The sequence below is a fragment of the Lissotriton helveticus genome, chromosome 7, assembly GCF_964261635.1.
Source record: "Lissotriton helveticus chromosome 7, aLisHel1.1, whole genome shotgun sequence".
Classification (NCBI taxonomy): domain Eukaryota; kingdom Metazoa; phylum Chordata; class Amphibia; order Caudata; family Salamandridae; genus Lissotriton; species Lissotriton helveticus.
The window spans coordinates 113,195,066-113,217,278 of NC_136068.1; the positions used below are offsets into that span (position 1 = coordinate 113,195,066).

The 22,213-nt window shown below is 42.8% G+C and overlaps 1 protein-coding gene across 2 annotated transcripts in view; it reads right to left on the minus strand.

Annotated features, from left to right (window-relative positions):
• EEF1A2 (eukaryotic translation elongation factor 1 alpha 2) overlaps positions 1 to 22,213 on the minus strand; it is a 63,826-nt gene that overhangs the window by 25,063 nt on the left and 16,550 nt on the right. For both annotated transcript variants that reach the window (XM_078651640.1, XM_078651641.1), the window contains exons 2-4: positions 4,698 to 4,903; positions 3,939 to 4,118; positions 1,562 to 1,858 (exon numbers count right to left, since the gene is read on the minus strand). In XM_078651640.1, the coding sequence (XP_078507766.1) occupies positions 1,562 to 1,858; positions 3,939 to 4,118; positions 4,698 to 4,841 (621 nt within the window). In that variant the 5' untranslated portion in view covers positions 4,842 to 4,903. The remainder of the gene's footprint in view (positions 1 to 1,561; positions 1,859 to 3,938; positions 4,119 to 4,697; positions 4,904 to 22,213) is intronic.

The window sequence follows — 22,213 nt, forward strand, 5'->3', positions numbered from 1 at the left end:
TGATTTTCTTCCAGTGATCTGTGAATCCAATTAAAATGCTCAAAATGCTTACGTACACAAGAAAATAACAACTCTTAGGGCCTGATTACAGGTAAAGGTGCTATTAATTGCACCTGGCAAATAATGATACCCTGAGGTTCGCTATTTATGAGTTGCTGTAGATAGCACATCTTATGATTTATTCGGGTACAACATGCAGAATTTGGTGTTTAACAGTGGTGTAACTCAGGCCCCCGCAGCCCCCACAGTACGGGGGGCCCCTGGGCTGCAGGGGGCCCCCTCAGCACAGTACTCTCATCCGAGAGCTCCTGATAAAATTCGGAGGGGGCCCGTCCCTGCGCCTTGCAGGGGGCCTCCTCAAATTTCGATACGCCACTGGTGTTTAAAGCATGTTAGTTACAAGGACTAGCACTATTTTCTGAACCCTTATAAACAAAATTAATCAGAAGCATAGTTACATCTAACAGAGGTGGTAACATTCAATGAAGAGTGCATCTGGTTTTCAGATAGAATTATCAATCTTAACAATATGGTACGCACAGAATATCATGTCAAAAATTATTGCGCACCAAAATATCAGAAAGGTAAGTGCAAACAGGTTAGTATAGATGAACTATTCTTAGCTCCACATCTATGTACCTTGACGATATACATATCGTCAAGGTACATATATGTGGAGTTAGGTATAGTAAAACTTTGCTTTCCCATAGTAGCTACCTTCACAATATTTTTGTTATCGATATTCTTGACAGAATATTTAGTCCACACCATATTTTGTAAACAATATTAGGTCCAAACACTGAGCATCTTCTCAATAAAATTGGCAGTTCCTCCACAGGCTTGAACTTCATAAGCAGTGACTTATTAAGGATTTTGTAGGCCCAATATATTTTGAGACCCCCCCCCCCCCGTTCGGAACAGCAATTTTTTTGTTTTGCGTATTTCAGTCTGCAAAATGCAAAACAATTTTGAACTATAGGACACATTTGTGTAATTTGATTGAATTAACACCAGTCCCAGATGACTGCAAGCCTGCCTTGATTCCACCCATCAGCTACAAGGTGAATGTTGAGTTACTCTTGCTTTTATGTGTTTTTAAACCCATTTCAATATTAAAAATATCAAAAATTAACTAAAAACGGGCTTTAAACTATTAACTCCTTCAGAATGTTTACTAATAACCATAAAGCTCATGGATATACACATCTAAACGTTTTCGGAGGACTACATCTGGGACTGACAAAGCAAAGATACAATAAAGAAATGGTCAACAATAGTTTCTGGAGTAAGGAGTCATCTCAGGATATGAACTACCAAAAATATAACACTATAGTTACCTCTCAAGTACAGATGCAGTACTTCTGCTACAGTTAGTCATGACAGGGGTCCAAGGGAGTGTTTTGGAAAAATCACAACTTTTTTAGTCCCAAAGCAATCCACCATTTTCAGTACATGAAGTAAGGTATTAATAATGAATAGACTTGTAGGAAACAAATAGCCAACGCATCCATTAAAGTGGAAAACAAACATTAATCAAGGAACCGATAAATGTACTACTCACATTGGGTGAGGGCTCCAGCATGTTGTCCCCATGCCATCCAGAAACTGGCACAAAGGGTACTGTGGCGGGGTTATAGCCGATTTTCTTGATGTAGGCGCTGACTTCCTTGACAATCTCATCATAGCGTTTCTCGCTGTAAGGGGGTTCTGTTGAGTCCATCTTGTTGACGCCCACAATGAGCTGCTTGACTCCCAAGGTGTAGGCCAGGAGGGCGTGCTCACGGGTCTGGCCGTTCTTCGAGATGCCAGCTTCAAATTCACCAACGCCCGCAGCTACTATCAGGACAGCACAGTCTGCCTGGGTGCACAAAACAGAAACAAACAGAACATTAACATTACTCATGGAAAAAGCTGCAACCATGCATGGATGCTCTTATCCCCAAACTACAAGAGAATCACAGTTCCTACAAGAGAACATATACACATGAGCTTTTGCACAACTGTATCCAGGCGAAAAAAGAAAGCTCACTTGACATGACCACAAGCTTTCTAAACACGTAGGCAGGATGTGTCCAATATCCCAAGTCCAACCCCGCCCACCTCTTTTCTTTCATTTAAGCCATGATCCAGTTTCAAGGAGTGTACCCAACTCATTGCAGCAAGTTTTAATGACTATCAATAATCAACGAACTATCATTCTACATCTGCTCATTACCACGGCAGCTCAACACTAGCTCTACCAATGAACAGTGCATCACACCCTCAACAATGCTATTACCTATTTAACATAATCCCAATCCGACTGAGCATTATCTCAACAATGGAGTGTCATCACAGTGACTCTCCCTAATTCCACAAATTACCAATCCAGAAAACCTCCAACACTCTCATTCACCAATGCAGCCGACCCTGGCTCCCCAAAAATGACTGCAATTCTTCCCCAGCTACGCCATTCATGGATAATGCCCACCCTCTGCTCTTCTTGTCACATCTTCAGCTCGGCAAAATATGTACTAATCATCATTGCAGCTTAGAATAAGTTCAGCCACTCAGTAGACAGTCCCCATCATCCAAGGATGCTTGGATCCGCTTCTGAGGTCATAGCAACACCTTCAAGCAGTAAAATGGTTCCAGCCCAAGCATCAACCACTTCTGCACATTCCCAGTAAAGCTATTTACTAATGAACCAGAACATCAACTCCACCTGACTTCTGATGAAAACACTTCTTCTATCCAACTCTAACGCCAACAGTCAACCCTATACTTGAACTTTACCCCCCTCAACAATAAGCTCCAGTCGCGGCCGGTATGACTCGCGGGTGGGGGTTCATACGGGGAGGGGGTCGTGCGGGTGGGAGGTTTAACTAATTTAAAAAAAAGTTACAATAACTTACCTTTGCCGGCCCGTCCCGAGTCATCGGTCTGCATCATCCTACATAAGGAAGCAGCCGCAGGCAGCCTCCCTCCCATCCCCTAAGCCAATCACAACACTGCAATGACAGCGTTGTGATTGGCTGTGACGCCAATCCCACAGGTGTCTATGGGGAGGCCATTTTCTCTTTGTTGGCTGCATGTAGCCTACATAGAGAAAATGCAGAGTGTGTATGACTGGTTTGGTCGACCCTGGGGCCGGCCAAGCAGTCAGCGCCCACAACAGTGGGCAAACCATTCCTCCCCTGACCTCCAGCAATCACGACCATCTGCCCACCCCAAACAAACCCTGCCTTCTGCTTTCTTGCAGTACGAGAAGCAGAAACATAAAATGGTATTTAAAATACCATTTTATGTTTCTGCTTCTCGACTTCGAGAAAGCAGTGGGGCGTCGCTCCTCAGCCCACATGGAGGAGCCGCCCCTGCTAAGCTCAGATATTACCAATTACACTACGTTACCTCTCCAACTCAGAAAATCATGATTGTAAACTAGAATCAAATCAACTAGTAATCATTCTAATATGAACACTGCCGACCATCTGCCAACGTTTGTACAGCTCCGCCTCCACTATTTATTATGGTAGAACAATCCAAGTTCTATATGTATCATTGTAGTCTAACATCTGATACCCAAAACATATAGAGCTCTATCTCCATACCTATAGATCCAATCATAGCTCAAACTACCACTAAGCCAAGCTGAACTCCACCACTTCTTAGTAAACATTTTATTCTACCTTGGATGCACCTGACATCTCTACAACCCAACTCCATTGATAACCACTGCAGAAGAACTAATAAGCCAACCAGTCAACCACAAGCTCAGCTACTGGAGTCCAACAAGTTCCAGAAAGTATCGCTGTAACCAAGCCATGGCTCAAACAATAACTCAGCTCACCTTTAGGAATGTTTGAGTAAATATCAGTAGACATAACATAACACCAATCAACTTGACAGAGAAGTATCATTCATAGTAACAACCTCCTGAGGCCTCTTCAGTATCTCACCTGGGAGGTGCCAGTGATCATGTTCTTGATGAAGTCTCTATGGCCGGGGGCATCAATAATGGTGATGTAGTACTTGTTGGTCTCAAATTTCCATAAGGAGATGTCAATGGTGATGCCCCTTTCACGTTCGGCTTTCAGCTTGTCCAGCACCCAGGCGTACTTGAAGGAGCCTTTCCCCATCTGAAGGCCAGTGAGAAAGACACAGTTCAACAAACAAAGAAAAGAAAGAGCAGATATAGTTTCATTTTCTGGTATTATGGAGTGATGCTGCAAATATTCGGAATTCCTTGTAAAACACCTCACTATGAAATACCTGCATGCTTTAAAAAGCCAAGGCAAGCTCATAATACTACCATTATCAAAACAGAACTGTAAACAGAGTTGGAAAAATACTCCATTCCCCAGTGCAACTATATACAATATCCCTTCTAGTATAATCTATAATGGAAGTACCCTAATACTCCATGTTTGAAACACATAGAATCTGGAATGTACAGGAAACTCCCACTCCTTCGAATGAGGGTCTTCATACCACTCATCGTAACACCGGACTCAGATTGTTAGAGTGGAAATCCCCTCCTATCACCTGAGATAATTTCCATTCATTTGGTTGTAACTTTTGTTTCCATAATCTTGATGCTTCTCTCAAGTCCCAACTATAAGCAACCGCTGACGCTTGAGAGGGTACGTCGCGATCTGCCCGTGGCACTTCAGAAATCACTCAAGAGCCCAGGGGTATTTGTGACCAACGAACCTCACCTCAGCTGCTTCCTTCTCAAACTTCTCGATAGTCCTCTTGTCGATGCCCCCGCATTTATAGATGAGGTGGCCGGTGGTGGTGGACTTGCCGGAATCCACATGCCCGATGACTACGATGTTAATGTGGGTCTTTTCCTTCCCCATCTTGTCCCCTTTTTCCTGCTGTACCGGTCTGCTGGATCCTCAGGTGTCAACTTTGGGACCAGCTTGAGAATGACAAAGCATAACAAACAGGTTTCATTCATTAGAGATGTATTCAATTGGAGAGATCAATATGAGTATGCATTACTTCAGCAGATTGAGATACGTCAGAACATGCATGGAAGCTCACATCCCATGCACTATTTAACAGACCAATGGTGACGCCAACTGGAGTGATTAAAGAAGAATATTAGCTGGGCTTTCCTAGGTTCGTAGCTTCAGTGGGGTGCTTGGGGTGTTACACCCTCCTAATAAATGTATTCTTGAATACATAGTTGGGTATAGGTGCTTTAACTCAGGTGTGGGGAGTTGTCTGTAGGATTTCACTTGGGATTTTTGCATACATGCACAGAAAAAACACACAGACACACACACCCTCTCGTCTCTGTTTTGAAGGACTTCAAAACGGTTCCCTCATCACTTCCATCTCCCCCCAATGCATGCCCTGCTTCTCGGATAAAGTATTTTTTCATGAAATGCCAGCGTGATTGTTGGAAAAACTGAAGCACACCCCCCTCCCCCATCTTACTGACCAAACTACGCCCCTGGGCCTTCCATTCTCACATACGCAAAGTCAAATCCAGAGTAAAATCAAATGGACTTTGTGCCCTGCTTTGAAACCACTGTGTGTTGTAACATGTGCCTTGGCAAGACCTTGATGGGGGTGCTAAGGCTGCAGCAACACTGCCTGAAACTGACCCGGCGTAATTAATAAGGTGGATATCAACCCCCTCTCCAGTGTAATTATAAAAAGGTAGTTGGGTGTTACCCTGCCTCAAGATTTGCAGTGTGCCGAGAGCAGGGGATGCCCCCAAAAATGGACAAAGACCTGGGAGAAATTTATTTTTTATTTATTTGAGTCTTATATAGCGCATGGTTACCCTTGGGCATCCCAGCGCTTGTCAAGGAGTCCGTCAGACCAATGCAAAGCTATTCAGCATGTTTAAGATGGGAAAAGATATGTTTTCAGAAGCTTCCGAAAACGAAGATAGCAAGTCTCACGACGCAGCTGCAAAGGGAGCGAATTCCAAAGGGTGGCTGTATGCACCGAGAATCTTCTACCTCCAGTGCGAGCCTTATGAACTCTGGGGACCTGTAACAAAAGTTTTTGATCAGAGCGAAGAGCTCTGTTGGGTTTATAAGGCGCCACTAGCTTCCTTAAAGAGGGGGGTCCTTTCCCTTGAAGAATCTTATGGGCCGTACAGAGAGCCTTAAACTTGACCCTCTCTCTCACCGGGAGCCAATGCAATGCTTTTAAGGCGGGCTTAGCTGATTGTCGCCTTGATGTATTAGTCAGCAACCTGGCCGCAGCATTTTGCACCTGCTGCAGCTTACTGAGTGTGGCTTCCGGAGCACCAAGGAAAATAGCATTGCAGTAGTCAAGCCTGGAGATAATTAACCCCTGGATGAGTAACCCGATGACAAGGGGAGGAGGGGCAAGATTTTACGGGCTGAGCGAAGAAGCCCGAAGCAAACCCCCGCCGATTTCTTGGCCTGAGTTTTAAAAGAGAGATCCTGCTCCAGCCAGACTCCCAAGCTCTTGATTTCCTGCTTGGGGCTGGGGAGCTCCCCCAGGCAGCTGGGCCAGACGGACAAGGGGAGAGAGGGAGTCTTGTGCCCTAACAGCATAATCTCCGTCTTAGAACCGTTTAGTTTAAGTGACGATTCACTCATCCAGGTATGTACATTAGTCAGGCATAGGCGCAGCACGTCTGGATTCTTCTCCAATTGGGATAAAGCGACCACCAGCTGGGTGTCGTCAGCATAGCTTACAATTTTTATCCCAAAAGGGGCCACCACATCCTCCAGGGGGGGCATATAGACGTTAAATAACGTAGGGCTCAACGAAGAGCCCTGTGGCACACCGCACTGGAGGGGGATAGATGGAGACTTCTCGCTGCCTTCCCAGACCTGATAGGTACGGCCATGTAGAAACGACCTGAGCCATTGCAACGCAACTCCTGTGACCCCCACATTGGACAGCCGTTGGATCAACACTTGGTGGTTTACAGTGTCAAAGGCAGCACTGAGGTCCAGGAGGATCACTGCCACTGACCCTCCTGAATCCAAAATGCTCCTTGCTTCCTCAACGACTGCCAAGAGGGCGGTGTCTGTGCCCTGCCCTGGCCGGAAGCCAGTTTGAGAATCTCTCAGCAAGCCGTTGGATTCCAGAAAGACGGATAGTTGTCGATTAACCAGTCTTTCAGCGATCTTACCAACACCCGGCAACAGAGAGATGGGCCTGAAGTTGGCCAAATCTGAGGAATCTAGATTGGGTTTCTTCAGAAGAGCCATTACGACCGCTCTTTTCCAGCTTGGCGGCACCACACCCTGAGTGAGTGATGTGTTAATCAAGTTCGCTATAGGAGCTGCAACCACAGATGTAGCTTGTTTCAAAAATCTCATTGGGGCTGGGTCCTCTGGTGAGCCACTCTTCATGGATCCCAGCTCCTTTGCGACTTCAGCTACAGAGATTGGACCGAAGGTATCCAGGCGGGGGCCTTCTCCTGCTATCTGATTGCCTATCTGTACAACCTGTGCGACCTGTGGCAGGGCAGCTATGATGTTCTCAATTTTTAGATGAAAATATTCTGCTAGCTCTCTACACTTCTCAGCAGGATTATGGAAACATCATCATGGAACAGCTATCAGGGAATGTTATGTGGCTCGTTGCCTGTCCATGATCGGGAGGACAAATCACTCTAACTGGGGAGGGAGGCAGCCAGGGTGGGGGGAAAGAGAACCGAACAATGAACAATTATCATGCTTACAACAAGTCTAATTTGTTGGTGAATTGTCTTTCTACTGTGCTATGTGTATCCTGTAAATTAAGATGGCGTGTTGTTTCCATAAAAAGATAAAATTAAAAAAAAGAGATTTGCAGTGTGCTATTTAGAACACTTATGGTGGCCACTTTAGGATTGATTAGTTAACCTCAATGTGATGTAATCAAAAAGTTAAATACATTTCTTCATTGATTTAGGTTTGTATTTAAAAACAATTGGTGGGGAAAATATTTTACCAGCAATTCTGTTGAAAAAAATCTCCATCAAGCCAAAGATAGACCCCCATGCATTTTTGAAGCCAGGTCTTGTAATGCACTGAGTCTGAAATGTCTGGGATATTTGAGTGCTCAGGTAAACGAAGGAGCATCACCTTCCATGTCTTGTTGTATGGGCTGAAGATAACAGCCTATGAGGCCTGTCTGAATGACTATTCCATCTGTACTGTCCCATCAGCACCAATCGGATAACCCACCTCTAGGTATGCGTTGAACAAGTCCAGGTTCATGGTCAGCTGAAGAGAATGACTTAATAGCTTGATCACAATCACAATCAAAAACACCCTTCTTATCAGAGTCAGCCATTTTGGAATGTAGCCATTTTTACATGTTCAATGAAGATCAAAGTCAGGAATCTAGCATAAACCTAAAGAGAGCTTTAGCCGATATACTGCTGTCTTACTGTGTAGTGTATGGCCAGGCGTAGACGGGGCACTTACAGAATGTGTATAGAGCGTTTATAAAGTGATTCATAGACAACCTTGGAGGTCTACTTTACATCTATAATTCCGGTTGAATATTGAACCAAGACAATGGATTTTTGAGATTATAATCCACCTTATCTCTTTAGGATAAAAAACAAAACTTGATTTTTATTCTTGAGTTTAGCATGCCAGGAATCGGATATGACAACGGTAGTGTGCAGAATTATTTAGCGGTGGTGCTGCAGGAGAGTTGAGAAGACTTCAGAAACTCTGGTGGCACACTTCATCAACATAGACAAACAATGACTTCTCCAGGAAGGAGAACCGCTAGGTCTAAGACCAGATGCCACCAAGGGAGAGGATAAGCAAGCACCCTACCAAGGATCCATGGACCACAGCCATGCCCAGGGACCACCAAATCGGCAGCATAAAGAGCAACGGCCTATGCATAGCTTAAAAAACAGGAACAGCCAGAGTAAGTACCTTAAGTGACAAGTCAACATACATTTTAACAGTTGATAGCCAGAGGAAAATTCCAAAAACACAAAAGCCTGAGGATGAATCTTCTAAAGTGACAGTCAATATATAACTGCTATCAGCTGACGACCATGGGAACTAATTAAGAGTCACAGATTGATAGGTCATGTATCACAAAAGAAAACGAACGGGGTATATGGGGGGTAAAAAAAGAGGGGGGAAACAGGAGAATAGGGAAGTTTAACAAGAGACAACCTATATCAACCAAGCGAAAGAAGAACAGGAGTAAGACCCTTAAACCACGTCGGAACTGGGTAATGTATGCATAAAGAGAAACAATGTTCCAACAGGGGTCACTTAGAAAGACAATTGAACATGCATGCAAACTGCATTACATAAGCAAGAAACAAGGAGACTCAATGTAGGTGTTTGAAGGCTGTTAATCGCCAAAATTACATCAAACAAAATTGCACAAGGGCATACAGTTGAGGCAGCACTGTACAGAAAGAATCTTATGACAGCCCGAGGGCACTTGGCGTAGAGTGATATATACAAGTGAAAAGTGACGGCGCAAGTCAACAGGGTGAACAGCGTGAACGGCGCAAGGCGAACAATGGTGACAATATATACAGGTAACAAATATCTACATTAGCGATCATTATTTGTCATTTTCATTGAGAACAGAGAAATTGCGCTCATCAGTTGCGCTATGGTGTCGACGACGTTTCGACCCTCGTTACTTGGGGTTGTCTTCAGGACTGGGCTGTCAATTCATGGGTGTGCTGTGGGCGAAGTAAATCATAAACTCGGCTGGAGAGGTCTGCAAAGGTCGATCCAGGGGCGACCATAAGTGAAGCACCTGGGCGCAATGTGGATGATCACAAATGAGTTAGATCAAGATGGTCCTGTCCGGTCGGGGCGGCGTCTGATTAAATCGTGACTGCTCGCAAGGGAAAAAAATCACAGGTCCGGAAAAGCGGCAGCCGGAGTTCCGAGCTGAGGTCTCTGCCTGCCATTTTTCCCACAGCAACACCTATGACACGCCGCTTTGATGCAGAGTACTGCGTAAAAGAGGGACATATTTACAAGGCTGTGTAAAGCCACGCAAAGTGGATTTGCGTGGCCTTGTAAATATGGGCCAGCACACAGCACCACCGGGGCATCAAAAAAAGTAATGCTCCGATGGCCCTAGGGGCTTGTGAATATGCCTGATGTTTTTAAAATCATACTATTATGTGAAATAGAACTATGAGTTTAGTAGTATTGTTGTATTTACAATGATATATTTTTCCATAAAACAATTACATGCCGGATAACAGGTGTTGATACAGCCATGTTACTGTGTGAAAAGTAACAGAGTTGTAAGTTATGATGTAGTTGTATTTCAAGCAACACAATCGTGTGTGTATAGTAAAACTGGTGTGTACAAGTAACACGATTGCATAAGAGGATAAATATATAAGCAGTAAGAAGTTAGTATGCTGCAAAACAAACGTGTGCACAGAAACACAAATGTGTGCACAGAAACACAAATGTGTGCACAGCACTAATATGAGGTTCTTTGAATGGTTTTACAGTTTACACAATGTTGAAAAGTTACAAAGTGCAAGTTGGTAAACAATAGTTTAAGCATGCAATTTTGCTGCATTGCATGCAAACGCGTTTCATTCTCTTGGCCTTCGTCAATGACATTGACGAAGGCCAGGAGGCTGAAACGCGTTTGTCAGTTGATCGTGTTTGCAGAAATGTACGAAATAAATTAACTTGAATAATGGCCAGAGTGGGCAGCATTTTTGAACTGTGATTGCGTGAATATGCGAGTTTTGTCCTCGCGGCTGCGGCACCTGCTGTGTAGGGAGCGGGGAAACTGACGAGCACCGTAGTGAGCACTAATTTACCTGGGTGCCTTTTTCGCTCACTCATCTCGAACTCACAAAGCAGACACACACTCCATGAAAACCGGATTTTCCCCTCTTATTTTACCTATCTAGCAATGCATACAGTACCAGGGAAGCTGAGGGCCTACTCAAGATCATACTCATTCTCATAACAATTGTGCATGATTTGGCTGATCTTATGTCCTGTATTCTCATAACAATGTCTGCTTATCTATGATCATCATTTCCCAATGAGTCTACGTGTCTGTGTGAATAAAAGGCTACGCCCTTGGTCAAACCACACTAATTGCAGTTGTCTGTCTCCTTGCGAGTTGTTTCAGTGGGGGACAGCGAGTTGCACGTTGTGAGCGCACTGTTCACCTTGCCTTCCTCTACCAGTTCCATCAGGACCTGTATTTTGTCTAGGGGCAACATTGAGTCTGTTGCCATTGGATCTAAATCAATACTAGGAAAATGTCAGTGTTGTGTCCGGCCCACCAGTATTTCCAGTGTCAACAGTACCTGAAATTCTTCTACTCTATTCTGAACTCAACTTAATAGTCCACCACATTTGCCCATGTCATTCACCATGCCGGTTGAGATGAAGCAGTTTCGCTCAGACTTCAACCTTCCTTTCACTTTACATTAAACCCTTGGCCGCGGCGGTAATTCCGCCGCGGCGCTAGGGAGGAGGGGGGCCGCGCGGTGCCACCATGCTCGTGACGGACCACTCCGTCACGAGCCGCAGTGGTGCTGTGCTTGTGACGGAATGGTTCCGTCACGGCCCCGCCCGCTCAACAGAACGCGCCGCGCAGGCGCGGCGGCCGGGCCGTGATGGAACCATTCCATCACCAGCACAGCCCCACCGTGGCTCCTGACGGAATGGTTCCGTCACAAGCGCACAAGGGGTAAAATGCTTTCCTGCTTGGCCCACTCATTGTAGAGTCCTGACTGGCCCACAGGAAAAAAGATTTGCTTGCTTTCTTTTTGAATAATTCCTATCTTCCTGATTCAGGACTGCGGAAAGGCTGTGTCTTCCACTGTGGACTGGATCTCTGTGGCTGAAAAGCCACCCCAAGGATGAAGAGCTAGCTTTTTGCAAACATCCCAGTATATAGGATTCCAGTTCGCAACCGTCAAGCATCTTTCGTTTTTACTGAGAATGCTGTGTCCTCCTTGGAGAAAACCAGTAGACCAGCGGTAATTGGACATTTAGCTGGCGTGCAGTGGTGAAACTCAGCCCATATGAATGGGGAGTTAAGAAGGCCTTGTGGATTTAGGGAGCTGGTGTTGCTACCGTGGAATCCAAGGAACCACATCCAACTGGACATTTTCCGATGCAACTAGAGTCATGGAGAACCTTCCTGCAACTTCTGCTTGTGGTGTTATCTTAGCTGCGTGCCAAATTAAAGCATGTGCCACGCCTCGGCTTGGAGTTACAAGCAGAACAAAAATCCTTAGATATTGGTATCATCTGGTGGCCTGTAATTAAATCAGTAGCCCGTGACCAGAAAGCAAACTTTCTGGGAATGATGAAACCAATTATTGAATAGTTTACTATGAGTCTTTCCCCTGGTTTGCAACAGAATAAAGATGACATATTCAGTGGCAAGGGCTGTGCTTCCCTTTACTCCAGGCAAAAGGCTGGAGATCTAAGGAAAATCACAAAGATTCATGTGAAACCCACTCCTTGCGGGTAAGAGTTAATCTTGGGTGGGAAACTCCTGAACTAGCATTACGAAGAACTGGCATAGAAACTTTAGAATCCCAAGTGCCTATTGATGGAGCCTGTGGGAAATGACAAATTAAACATGTATACCAACAACTGTATTAATCATATTAAAAAGCACACATTTTGGAGTGTTTGGGAGCCATCCATGACAGTCAGGACCAATGATAGTTAACTCATCAACAGGAAATCCCAGATATATAAAGTTTGGGAGATAGTTCCAATACGAATGTGTAATAATTATTTTAAATGTGGTTGTATAGGCAGAGCAGATGCTAGGGTGTCATCACTTAGTACTTTGGACTGTAAACGGAAGGATGTGTCCTTGCCAGGAACTCAAAATCCTACTCCAGAAAACAGGCTTATGTTAGTAAAACACTGATATGTAAATGAGATCACCAGAATAGAAGGATTTCTGTCCCTAGGTTCCTGTCACCAAGGACCAATAGTAGGAAATGCAATTTCTCTAAGTGAAGCCTGCCTTCAAACACAGAATATAAATCCAGACACAGAGCATTCAAAGACAGACACCAACAGACACATGCCAGTGCTTGATTTGAGCCGGTGGTTTCCGGTGCTTGACGCCAACACATGATTGTCAACATCGGCACTGATGATAACCTGCCACATGGTGGTGCTGTTTGTCTAATTTAAAGATGAGCACAACAACTGCTGTTTGTTACTTTAATATACATTAAAAAAATAACTGGTACCTGCCGTCCAAGCTATTCTTGTAGCTTTGAGAGCCTGGAATAGTAAGAATTGTCACACTTGTATGAGTGTGAGGGTTAGTAGTTGTATTGGTACTGTCAGTGGCAGGGGCAATGGGTGGTGCAAGCAGGTAAGCCTCCTGACGAGAGCCCTGGCACTTACTTTTTTACCAATTAAACACTGACCCATACCAACACACACATGCAAAGCCAGAGAGAGAACAACATCAGAATTAAGTTGGATGGGACTACCAGCATGTTTCTAATTTTATTTTTTCATCCCATAGTCTCTAAGTAAACCATTCCAGGTTTCTGGATTCAAGGAACACTTCGCGTGAGGGCCTGGAGATTTTGATTGGGAAGTACTTCAAATAAATCACCAGTAATCTGGTTTCAACAACATCTAATTATCTGGCCCCATGCAAAGACAAATACATTTCACTTTCCAACCACTAACATCTGGGTCTACCAGTTTATTGTGGTCGTTTGTGACTCATGATAATTAAGTTAGATAGTGTTTTGAGAGGCAGAAGGAGAATTTATTTTTTTGTTCATGTTTTAAACCCTATTTTGAGTACTGGGAGGTTGGTGAAATGATTAAGTCCTACGCGAGGCATCACTGAGCATGTGAATTATTTCAGAAATACTGTAGTTGTTCTCCTAAACTCAGGACATCTAGTTGGGGATGTTAAAACCTGTCACAACCCTAAATTAAATGGTTACAGCTCATCAAATTCAATTCAATTCATCTTTATTCGGTCAAAATATGTAATGCCATAAAAGCACATCAGAACAAAATACACATATATAATGCGAAATACAATACACTATCAAATCTCGTTTCATGATCAGAAATACATATTTTAAAACAATTAATTTCATACCAATAAAAAGTTCATCTATACCTTGTATTAGCTCACCCCCGCTACAATTCTATACATACATTCAGAAGTAAAATATAAGAGGGTAAGAACCTCAAGTCTGGGTCCGCCATACAATCCTATTCTTCTCTCTTACTTTAATTCATGCCAATAGAATTACTTATAAAAGGATATATTGATATATATGGTACTAGACAGTTTGGTTATCCAACATAATTCATATGTTCACTTCTCCCCTGAATTATTCATATCCTCTATCAAAATGTTCTTCCTGGCATAAAAGACACTCCATAAAAAACATGACATTCTTACACAAATATCAATAGGGGGCAGTGTCTGTAAAAAAAAGATACTCCCGGGCAACATTGAGTAAACGATAAATGTTTTAAAAAGCTTAATGTATAATATTTCCTACACTTTTTATAAAGTTAACAAAAGAGAACAACACGCATTGTACTCTGTGTCGAGGCACTGTTACAGGAGCATTTACATAAATTTGAGGACCAATTGTTAGGTTCGGGGAAGGTGACCATATGATGAAAGATATCCATTCTGAAACGAGTCAGAATGTATCTATGCTTTTGAATCTGTACGACTCTCAGGTATTGTTGCATATCATAACTAGTTAAAATAAGCTGATTTCTTGCAACAGTGGGCTTTAATAATTCTGCAGACATCCTTATATTCTCTAGATGCATTATACAGTCAGCTTTTAAATCATTCCTATTAATTTCAACTAGGGGTTCAGGGCTAGTAAAATAATCTGGGTAGCCCAGGTCCTGACAAAAGCACTGTATGTATGTCAACCATGGGATTCATGTATATACGGTTGATTTTAAACAATCCTCTATAATGGACTGATTTAGGGCAGTGTACTCAGACAACCAAACTTTGTGCCACAATAATATAGGTTGGCTATGTACAACTGTAATTAATGTCTGGACTGCCGTGCTAAACCCCGATGGACGGCCCCTTTCCCTGTCAGCTATATGCCCTGTCATGCTCTTCCCAATGATTATTGAACTGCAACCAATGAATTTCCATGTTGTTATAAATCTGATAAAGTTGATTATCAAAAAAATATATATAGGTTGGATCCTAAGTAAATCATTTAGAAACAGTACACCCAGCTCTGCGTGGCACTTAAAAGTTGAGACACTTTTAGGTGTAGCAAGCAAGTACCTCAAAAACTCGGTTTCCACTAGTTGCAGTGCCGTACAGTTTGCATGCCCCCCTATAACTGCCCCATAAAATGCTTTGCTAACACATTTAGCCTTATAAATAGTGAGCATCTTTCGAGGGGGATTTGTACCTATTCTAGTGGCAAATTTCCATAGGGCCTTGCAGGCACTTCTAAATGGATGTATGACATTACAACGCATGCTTTTACATCGCATGCCTTTACAACACTGTTTTTACAACGCATGCCTTTACAACGCATAGTGCTTTGGGGCGCTGGATAGTGAATTGTTTAATTTACTATTCCAACTCCTGTCCCGGTGGATAGTAGGGAAGGTGTTGGATAGCAAATTAAACCTATTCCCTATCCTAGAGCGCCCCCCAGCGCAATGCGTTGTAATGGTTTGCGTTGTAAAAGTTGCGTCGTAAAGGCACTGCGTGGTAAAAGTTGCGTTGTAAAGGTTGTTCACCCTTCTAAATAGCAATGAATTTGGTCTTGATGGCACGCTTCCATGTACCATCTTTATTGAATAAAACACCCAGATATGAGAAGTTGTTAGTAAATTCTATGGTGGTATCCAGGATTCTAATAGTGTGGCAGTTTCCAGGTTTCCAGCCGCACTTCATTATGAATGTTTTAGTTTGGTTCGCATGCAGATCGAGGTTCATCAAAGCCGTATCTGCCTAAATTTGTTTTCCTTGTCACCGGATGCCACAAATCAGCAAATCACAGTTGTTTTAAAGTTGTCGTTTAATACTGGTCAAAAAAACTATTAAACGCCAATTCAATTTTTTAGTTACCAGTTGATAGTGATCAGCAAGCCTACATTAAACGATGTTTCTAATAACCAGTCACTACAGGTCAACAAGTCAAAATCAAAGCCAAATTTGTATTTGCAACTTCCCCAGAATTCACTGGAAGAAACAAAACTTCAAGTAATGTTATAGTTAGGGCATGAAATGAGATAAGAGCTAATGTTTAAAAAACAAAAAAGAACCGAACTTCACCACTTACAGTTTAATGACCTAACTATAACATGCCCCTCCATCATGCGCTTCTTATGACCTTAGATATTAAATCGCTCATTAAATGTCAAATGACATCATTGATGACATCACTGATGACATGTCAAATGGCATTGTTATCATCAGTGATGACCATGCAATCAAGTGATAATATAAATAAGCCTGGACCTCAATATGGACACTTTGCATATCTGTCAAGTCAACCACATATGATGGACGTTTACTGGTATTCACTCACCTAGCATTCAAAAATCCTCCATATGCTTTCAACCTTGAACACTCTCAAAAAAAGAGTTCGTACTCTATTCATCGTAACTGGATTACCTTCCTAAACACTTCACATGACCCGCACTGTTAAGTCAAGAGGTTTACAGGTATGCATAACCTGGGAGATGTGGGCAAATGGAACATATGATAAACGGAATGCTGAACAACGCAAACATTCACCCCCAGTCACAAAGATTTGGGTTTAATCCATCGGTCTTTTGCTCACCATTTTCTAGTCCAGGGAATACCTGGCTTGGCAGTTGGGGCTGGACTGTTCCCAAAACTAATTTGCATATGGCTGGGTCCAAACTGGGGTGATGTGGTGAGCAAAAGAACAATGGATTAAACCCAGATGTTTGTGGCTAGGTGTGAATGTTTGCATTGTCCAGCATTCCGTCCATCATGTGTTCCTTTTGCATTAACCTGGGAGAGGTATCAAGCTGGAAGCATCTTCTTCTGCTTAGTGGGGCCCTGAGATACTCCCTTTATCATGTCTTCCATATTCACCGTGATTTTGATGGCACAAACTAAAATCTGTGTTTCAACTGATCTTGTACTGGAATTAACTAGGCAGTAGAGTAATTTCTTACTAGCAATTCTTTAATTGGGTCAGTGCTTGAATATGTTTTTCCTGTTTTGTTGGGATTTCAGATTATCGTACAGTTAATCTTTGATTCCTTGTATTAAGTCCGATTGTTGTGGTCATGGAAGTGGGCGGAGCATCTGCAGTGGACCAAATTTTGTCAAGAGCAGGAAAATGGAGATGGGAGTTGAAGTGCACACTGATATGTCACCATTTATCCAGGCAAGGCAAGGTGGTGATTAGAATCATTGGGTTTGTAGTAGAGATAAAATCGACCTAGCAGTGTTACCAGTGTCCTAATGAATATCTCAGATGCCTACTGTTTTTTGTTTACTTCAGTTTCCTTTCCACTTTCTCCTCTGCTCTTGACTCAATGCGACGGTAAAGGTCGCAGGAGATCCTACTCCTAACACAGGTTGTGAATGTGCCATAGGCACCATGCTTATTTGCAGGTTGAACGCTAGTGTCACTGCAGGAGGCAAGCCTACAAGTCATACTGTGCTTGGTTATGCCAATGGCTGCACAGCCACTAATACAGTTTTCCCCCTCACGTAAGAAGTAACGCTCAGTGAAGTTACCCAGTGCAGTATGAATGAATGAATTAATTAATATTAATAGTATTAAAATAAATGCATTACAAAATATTACTAAAACAATTAAAAGTATTTTTTATAAACAAATCTTCATAAAATCCAGATCCCGGAGCCTAAGTCATCGTGCTTGGAAACAGTTAGATGACTAAGTGTAACGCCTGATTAGGGTACCAGGTTATGTATATGAGTAAAGCCTGAGATAAGTTAAATCGAGATATTTTTTCCAGTTTGCTAAAAAAAACAATTTGTCTGAAGCTAGAAACAATAACTCGTCGCTTCTTTAACTGTTCTTGCTTTGTTCTCAATAGAGGGTTCACGAAAGTACCTCCCCCTCAAGTCCAGGGGGCAGGCACATAGTAGGTGTTCCATGGTTTTTGATCTGTGGTCATCATGTGGGCGCGAGCAAATTTTCCAAAAGCCCTTGAAGTCAGCGATGGCAGATATTTGAATTGTTTGCAATGCTTCCATCTCTGAATTGAACCGAACAGCTGTTTGGTAGCCCAGAAAGAGGCTTAGATTGAGTGACTATGCTTAAATGTAAATTTTTATTTTAAGTTATTGCGATGACCAAGGTGAAAATGAGAATTTCCTATTAGACGTTTTCGGCTGCATCTTTGAAGGCCTGATATGATAAGTTGGCCAAATTGATAGTTCAATCTTAGAGGATCTATGTGCACTGAGACCCCCCAGGTAGGATTTTAGGGATCTTAATTTTTTTTATATTCTTTCTTTTGATTATTTGCTGGGATTTTAAGTTTTATCTATCTATTATGATTAACTTTTAGGTTTTTATGATGTAGTGTATATCTTGATGATGAAATTATATTTTCGATCTATCAAGAAAATAAAGAAAAGTTGGCCAAAGAAGGCGAGTTGTGCACTTCCAGAAGATTCTGCCGAAGTTGAAGGAACCATGTTTTGTATCATTAATAGATAACTATTGGAGGATCCATTTTTTTGCATGTCATCCTTTGCAGACCAGCATTCACATGCAAAGTCGAAGAGGGAAGCCATGAGTAAGCTGCTTATGGATTTTAAGATCAGTTCTAAATGAAGAATTTCTTGGGAAGCGGAGGACCTTAGGTTGAGGAAGAACCTGGCTTTCTGCATTTAGACAGTGTTAAGGATGTTTATCAATTCAATTCAAAAATTCTTTAGTTCGACCGTCCAGGTCATTAAAGAGTACAAGTTAAAACATTAAAACTTTTAAAAAGGAGATATTTACAGCCATTAAGTAAACATCATAAATTACACTATACAGATATCATACTTTTGAAATATAAGAATAGTTTTCAGTATTAAAAACTTTAGCTGTGGATATCAATTAATTTACGCCTTCTTGTCCACATAGCTATAAGATACTTGGAAAGTGCAAATACGATGAAGCTTGATGTATTGGTCTTTAAAATTCTAAAAGCAAACAAACAATTTTTAAATCCTAAATTTCTACAGAGTGGAGCCAGCCAATACTTCCTGGAATTGCTGTATGCAGGACAAAAAAAAGCACATGAAGTTCATCCTCGACATGTTTATCTGTTTTGACGAAGTGCCATCCACATGTAAAGATGGAGCAGGAGGAGTTAAGCATGCAAGGCCAGAAGGAAGGCGTGATTGCTCATTCGCTGTAGATGGTGGGAAGTGATTGACTCCTTTGGTGACTATGGAAGCTTTATTTTCTACTTTGTCAATATGGTCAGAACAGGACGGTTTAGAGTTAATTGTGACGCCTAGATACTGGTATTTGCGAGCGATGTCTATATGGTGTTGGCTGATCTGCCAACTTCGATTATTCCCCTTTTTTACCAAAGGCCAGGATTTTTGAGTGTGAGACTGATGATCAGGCCATTTACAAGATTGAGTGGATTCAAGTTCATTAAATGTGTCTGAAGCCCAAAGTGTGTTGAGGAGAAAATCCTTAAATCATCGCCGCAAGCAATACAGGTGATGAGTTGTACACCCAGTTTGGGTGGTAGGCCGTCCAAAGTGCTCAAACACAAAAACTCACTGATGATACTGAGACTTGAACAGGCACACTGCCCTTCTTCTTTACAATCCTGGAGTGAGCTCTTCTTGACCAGTGCAATAATTAATTCTGTCGACCGTCATTCTGGTCTCATTGTAAGCAATGTTCTATCGCTCATGACAAACTCAATAAGTGGTCCTGTCTGTTTTTGATTACATGTGCCTTCAGGTGGAAGACACCTTTTGGGGCTGCTGTCATTTTTTGCGTGTTCTGTCTAATTTGACACCATTGGCAGTTCAACACCCCTCTGCAGGCCCACAGAAGTAGGACACATTCTTTAACACTGCATTGCATCATTTCTAGACTCGATTTTCAGCCAATGGTTTCCTAAAAGTGTGAATGTTATCTTTCCATTCTTTTTCATGTATGTTGACTTCTCTCAACTAAAATCTCAGATCAAGCAGACTTATATGCTATGACTATGTTGAAGATTTGTAGGTACAATTTAGAAGCATAGCAGAATCCGATGTTTGTCTGATAAATTCCTTCAAACATTTCTACCAACTGATTTATCTAAAGAAGCTAAAAATTAACCCAAGAAATACCGAAACATAGGTAGCTGGAGTTTTGCCACGACCTTGGCACGGCCATATCTGTCTTAAGGCAATAGCCATGTGTACAACTCCTATATCAGTTACTATGACCCTCAACATCCTGTTTGATGCCAACATAACACCTGCCACTTGGATGATTTTGAAAGTTGCAACACGATTATTCTACTTGGGCTTTGTGAAATGTTATCTCTTACCAGACATTGTTCGAGCATTTACCGCACTTGTTCTCTCTCTCAAAGGGAGAGGTGTGGCGCAGCAGCCAGAGAGGCTGACTCCGGAGAGCAGTGCTCGCGGTTCGATCGCCGGCGGCAGCTTAGCTCAGTATCATGTGTCTCTGGGCAATAGCTCACTTAATCTTGCTGACGGCCCCCAGTGCCTTGAAACCTTAAGGAGTGATATGTTTGCGCTTTACAAAGAGTAATTATTATAAGTCAAGCAATGACAGTATTCTTTACCTTTGACCCCTGAAATATTAGGCGACAACTTTAGCAATTAGAAAATGCTGTTTCTCAACTGGTACTATGGGTAAATGTTAGGACCATGCGACACTGTTCTGTGCACTAGGCACATCTACTGAGGCCTGTTCCAAATATCCACCTCTTTTTCTGATATCTCTTCTTGGGACCGTGCCATGTGTCTATCACTTTTAAGGACTGTTCCATGCATCCAACACCACTGCTGGGGGGTGGGTCCATGCCTCCACCAGCTCTGCTGGAACACTTGCAAGCCTCTGTTAGAAATTGGACTCAGTATGCAGCACCTCCTCTGGGGATTGGTCTATACACTCACCACCTCTATTGGGAATTTTCCATGTAAGCTCAAACTCTGCAGTGCGATGGACGGGGACGCGATGGAAGTGCCCTTTCAAGTGTACCCATTTGCCAGGCCCAAACCACCCCTTTTATTACATATAAGTCAACTCTAAGGTAGTCCCAATGTAGCACATGGGCAGGGTGAAGTGTATTTAAAGGGTAGGACATGTACTGTTGTGTTTTACATGTCCTCATAGTGAAATACTCCTAATTTTGTTGTTCACTTTAGCAAGGCTGACCTCTCCCATAGGTTAACATTGAAGCTGCCTTGTAACATCTTACAAGTGTATCAGCCAATTGGAAGCTGATAGAAAATCGGGGTTTGGTGTCTCTGGACTCAAATTTTAAAAAGACATATTTTAGAGAAGTTGGTTTTTAAACTGCAGGTCTGAAAGTACCCCTTTTAGAAAGTTGGTATTTTCTTACTTTAAGCATTCTGTGCCCCTGACTGTCTCTGAATACATGTCTGGGTCAGGATGACAGTTGGGCTGTTTGTGCATTTACTCTAGACACAAAGGGAGTTGAGGTGTGACTTGCATATCCTGATGGGCCCTCACCAGGCTGATGGGCTTACCTAAGCTAGAGTGGTGGGACGAGTTGACACTTACACCTAAATAGGGATGTGCCTGTCCCCTCACAAACCAGGCTTCACCCCCCCCCCCCCCCTGTAGTGTGTCTGGAGCCAGGGCCAGAAAAGGGTGGGTCTTGTGCACTACAAAGAGTTTCCTTTGATATTTGTTTACTTCAAAGGCTGACATTGGTATAAGTACTGGACGTCGGACACCAAATACTCAGAACACTTCTAGGTTGAGTACATTCTGCAAGGAAGAAGAGCTGGATAGCTGTCAGGAGGAACTGCTACTTTGCTGTTTGCTTTTCTATGTTGGCCTGCAACTTGCTGCTTCTGTCCTGAGAGTGGAAGGACCAGACTTTTCTTCCTACATCCTGCTTCCAAGGGTCTCCAAGGGCTTGAGTTGAACTTGTCTCCTGTTAAGAAGTCTCAGGTCCATCAAAGACTTCACCTGCAGCACTGGGGCTCCCCTGCTGGGAGTCATAGCTTGCTCAATGGCACCAAATCCAGTTCATGGGCCATGGAAGTGAGTTTGCTGTGCTAAGCA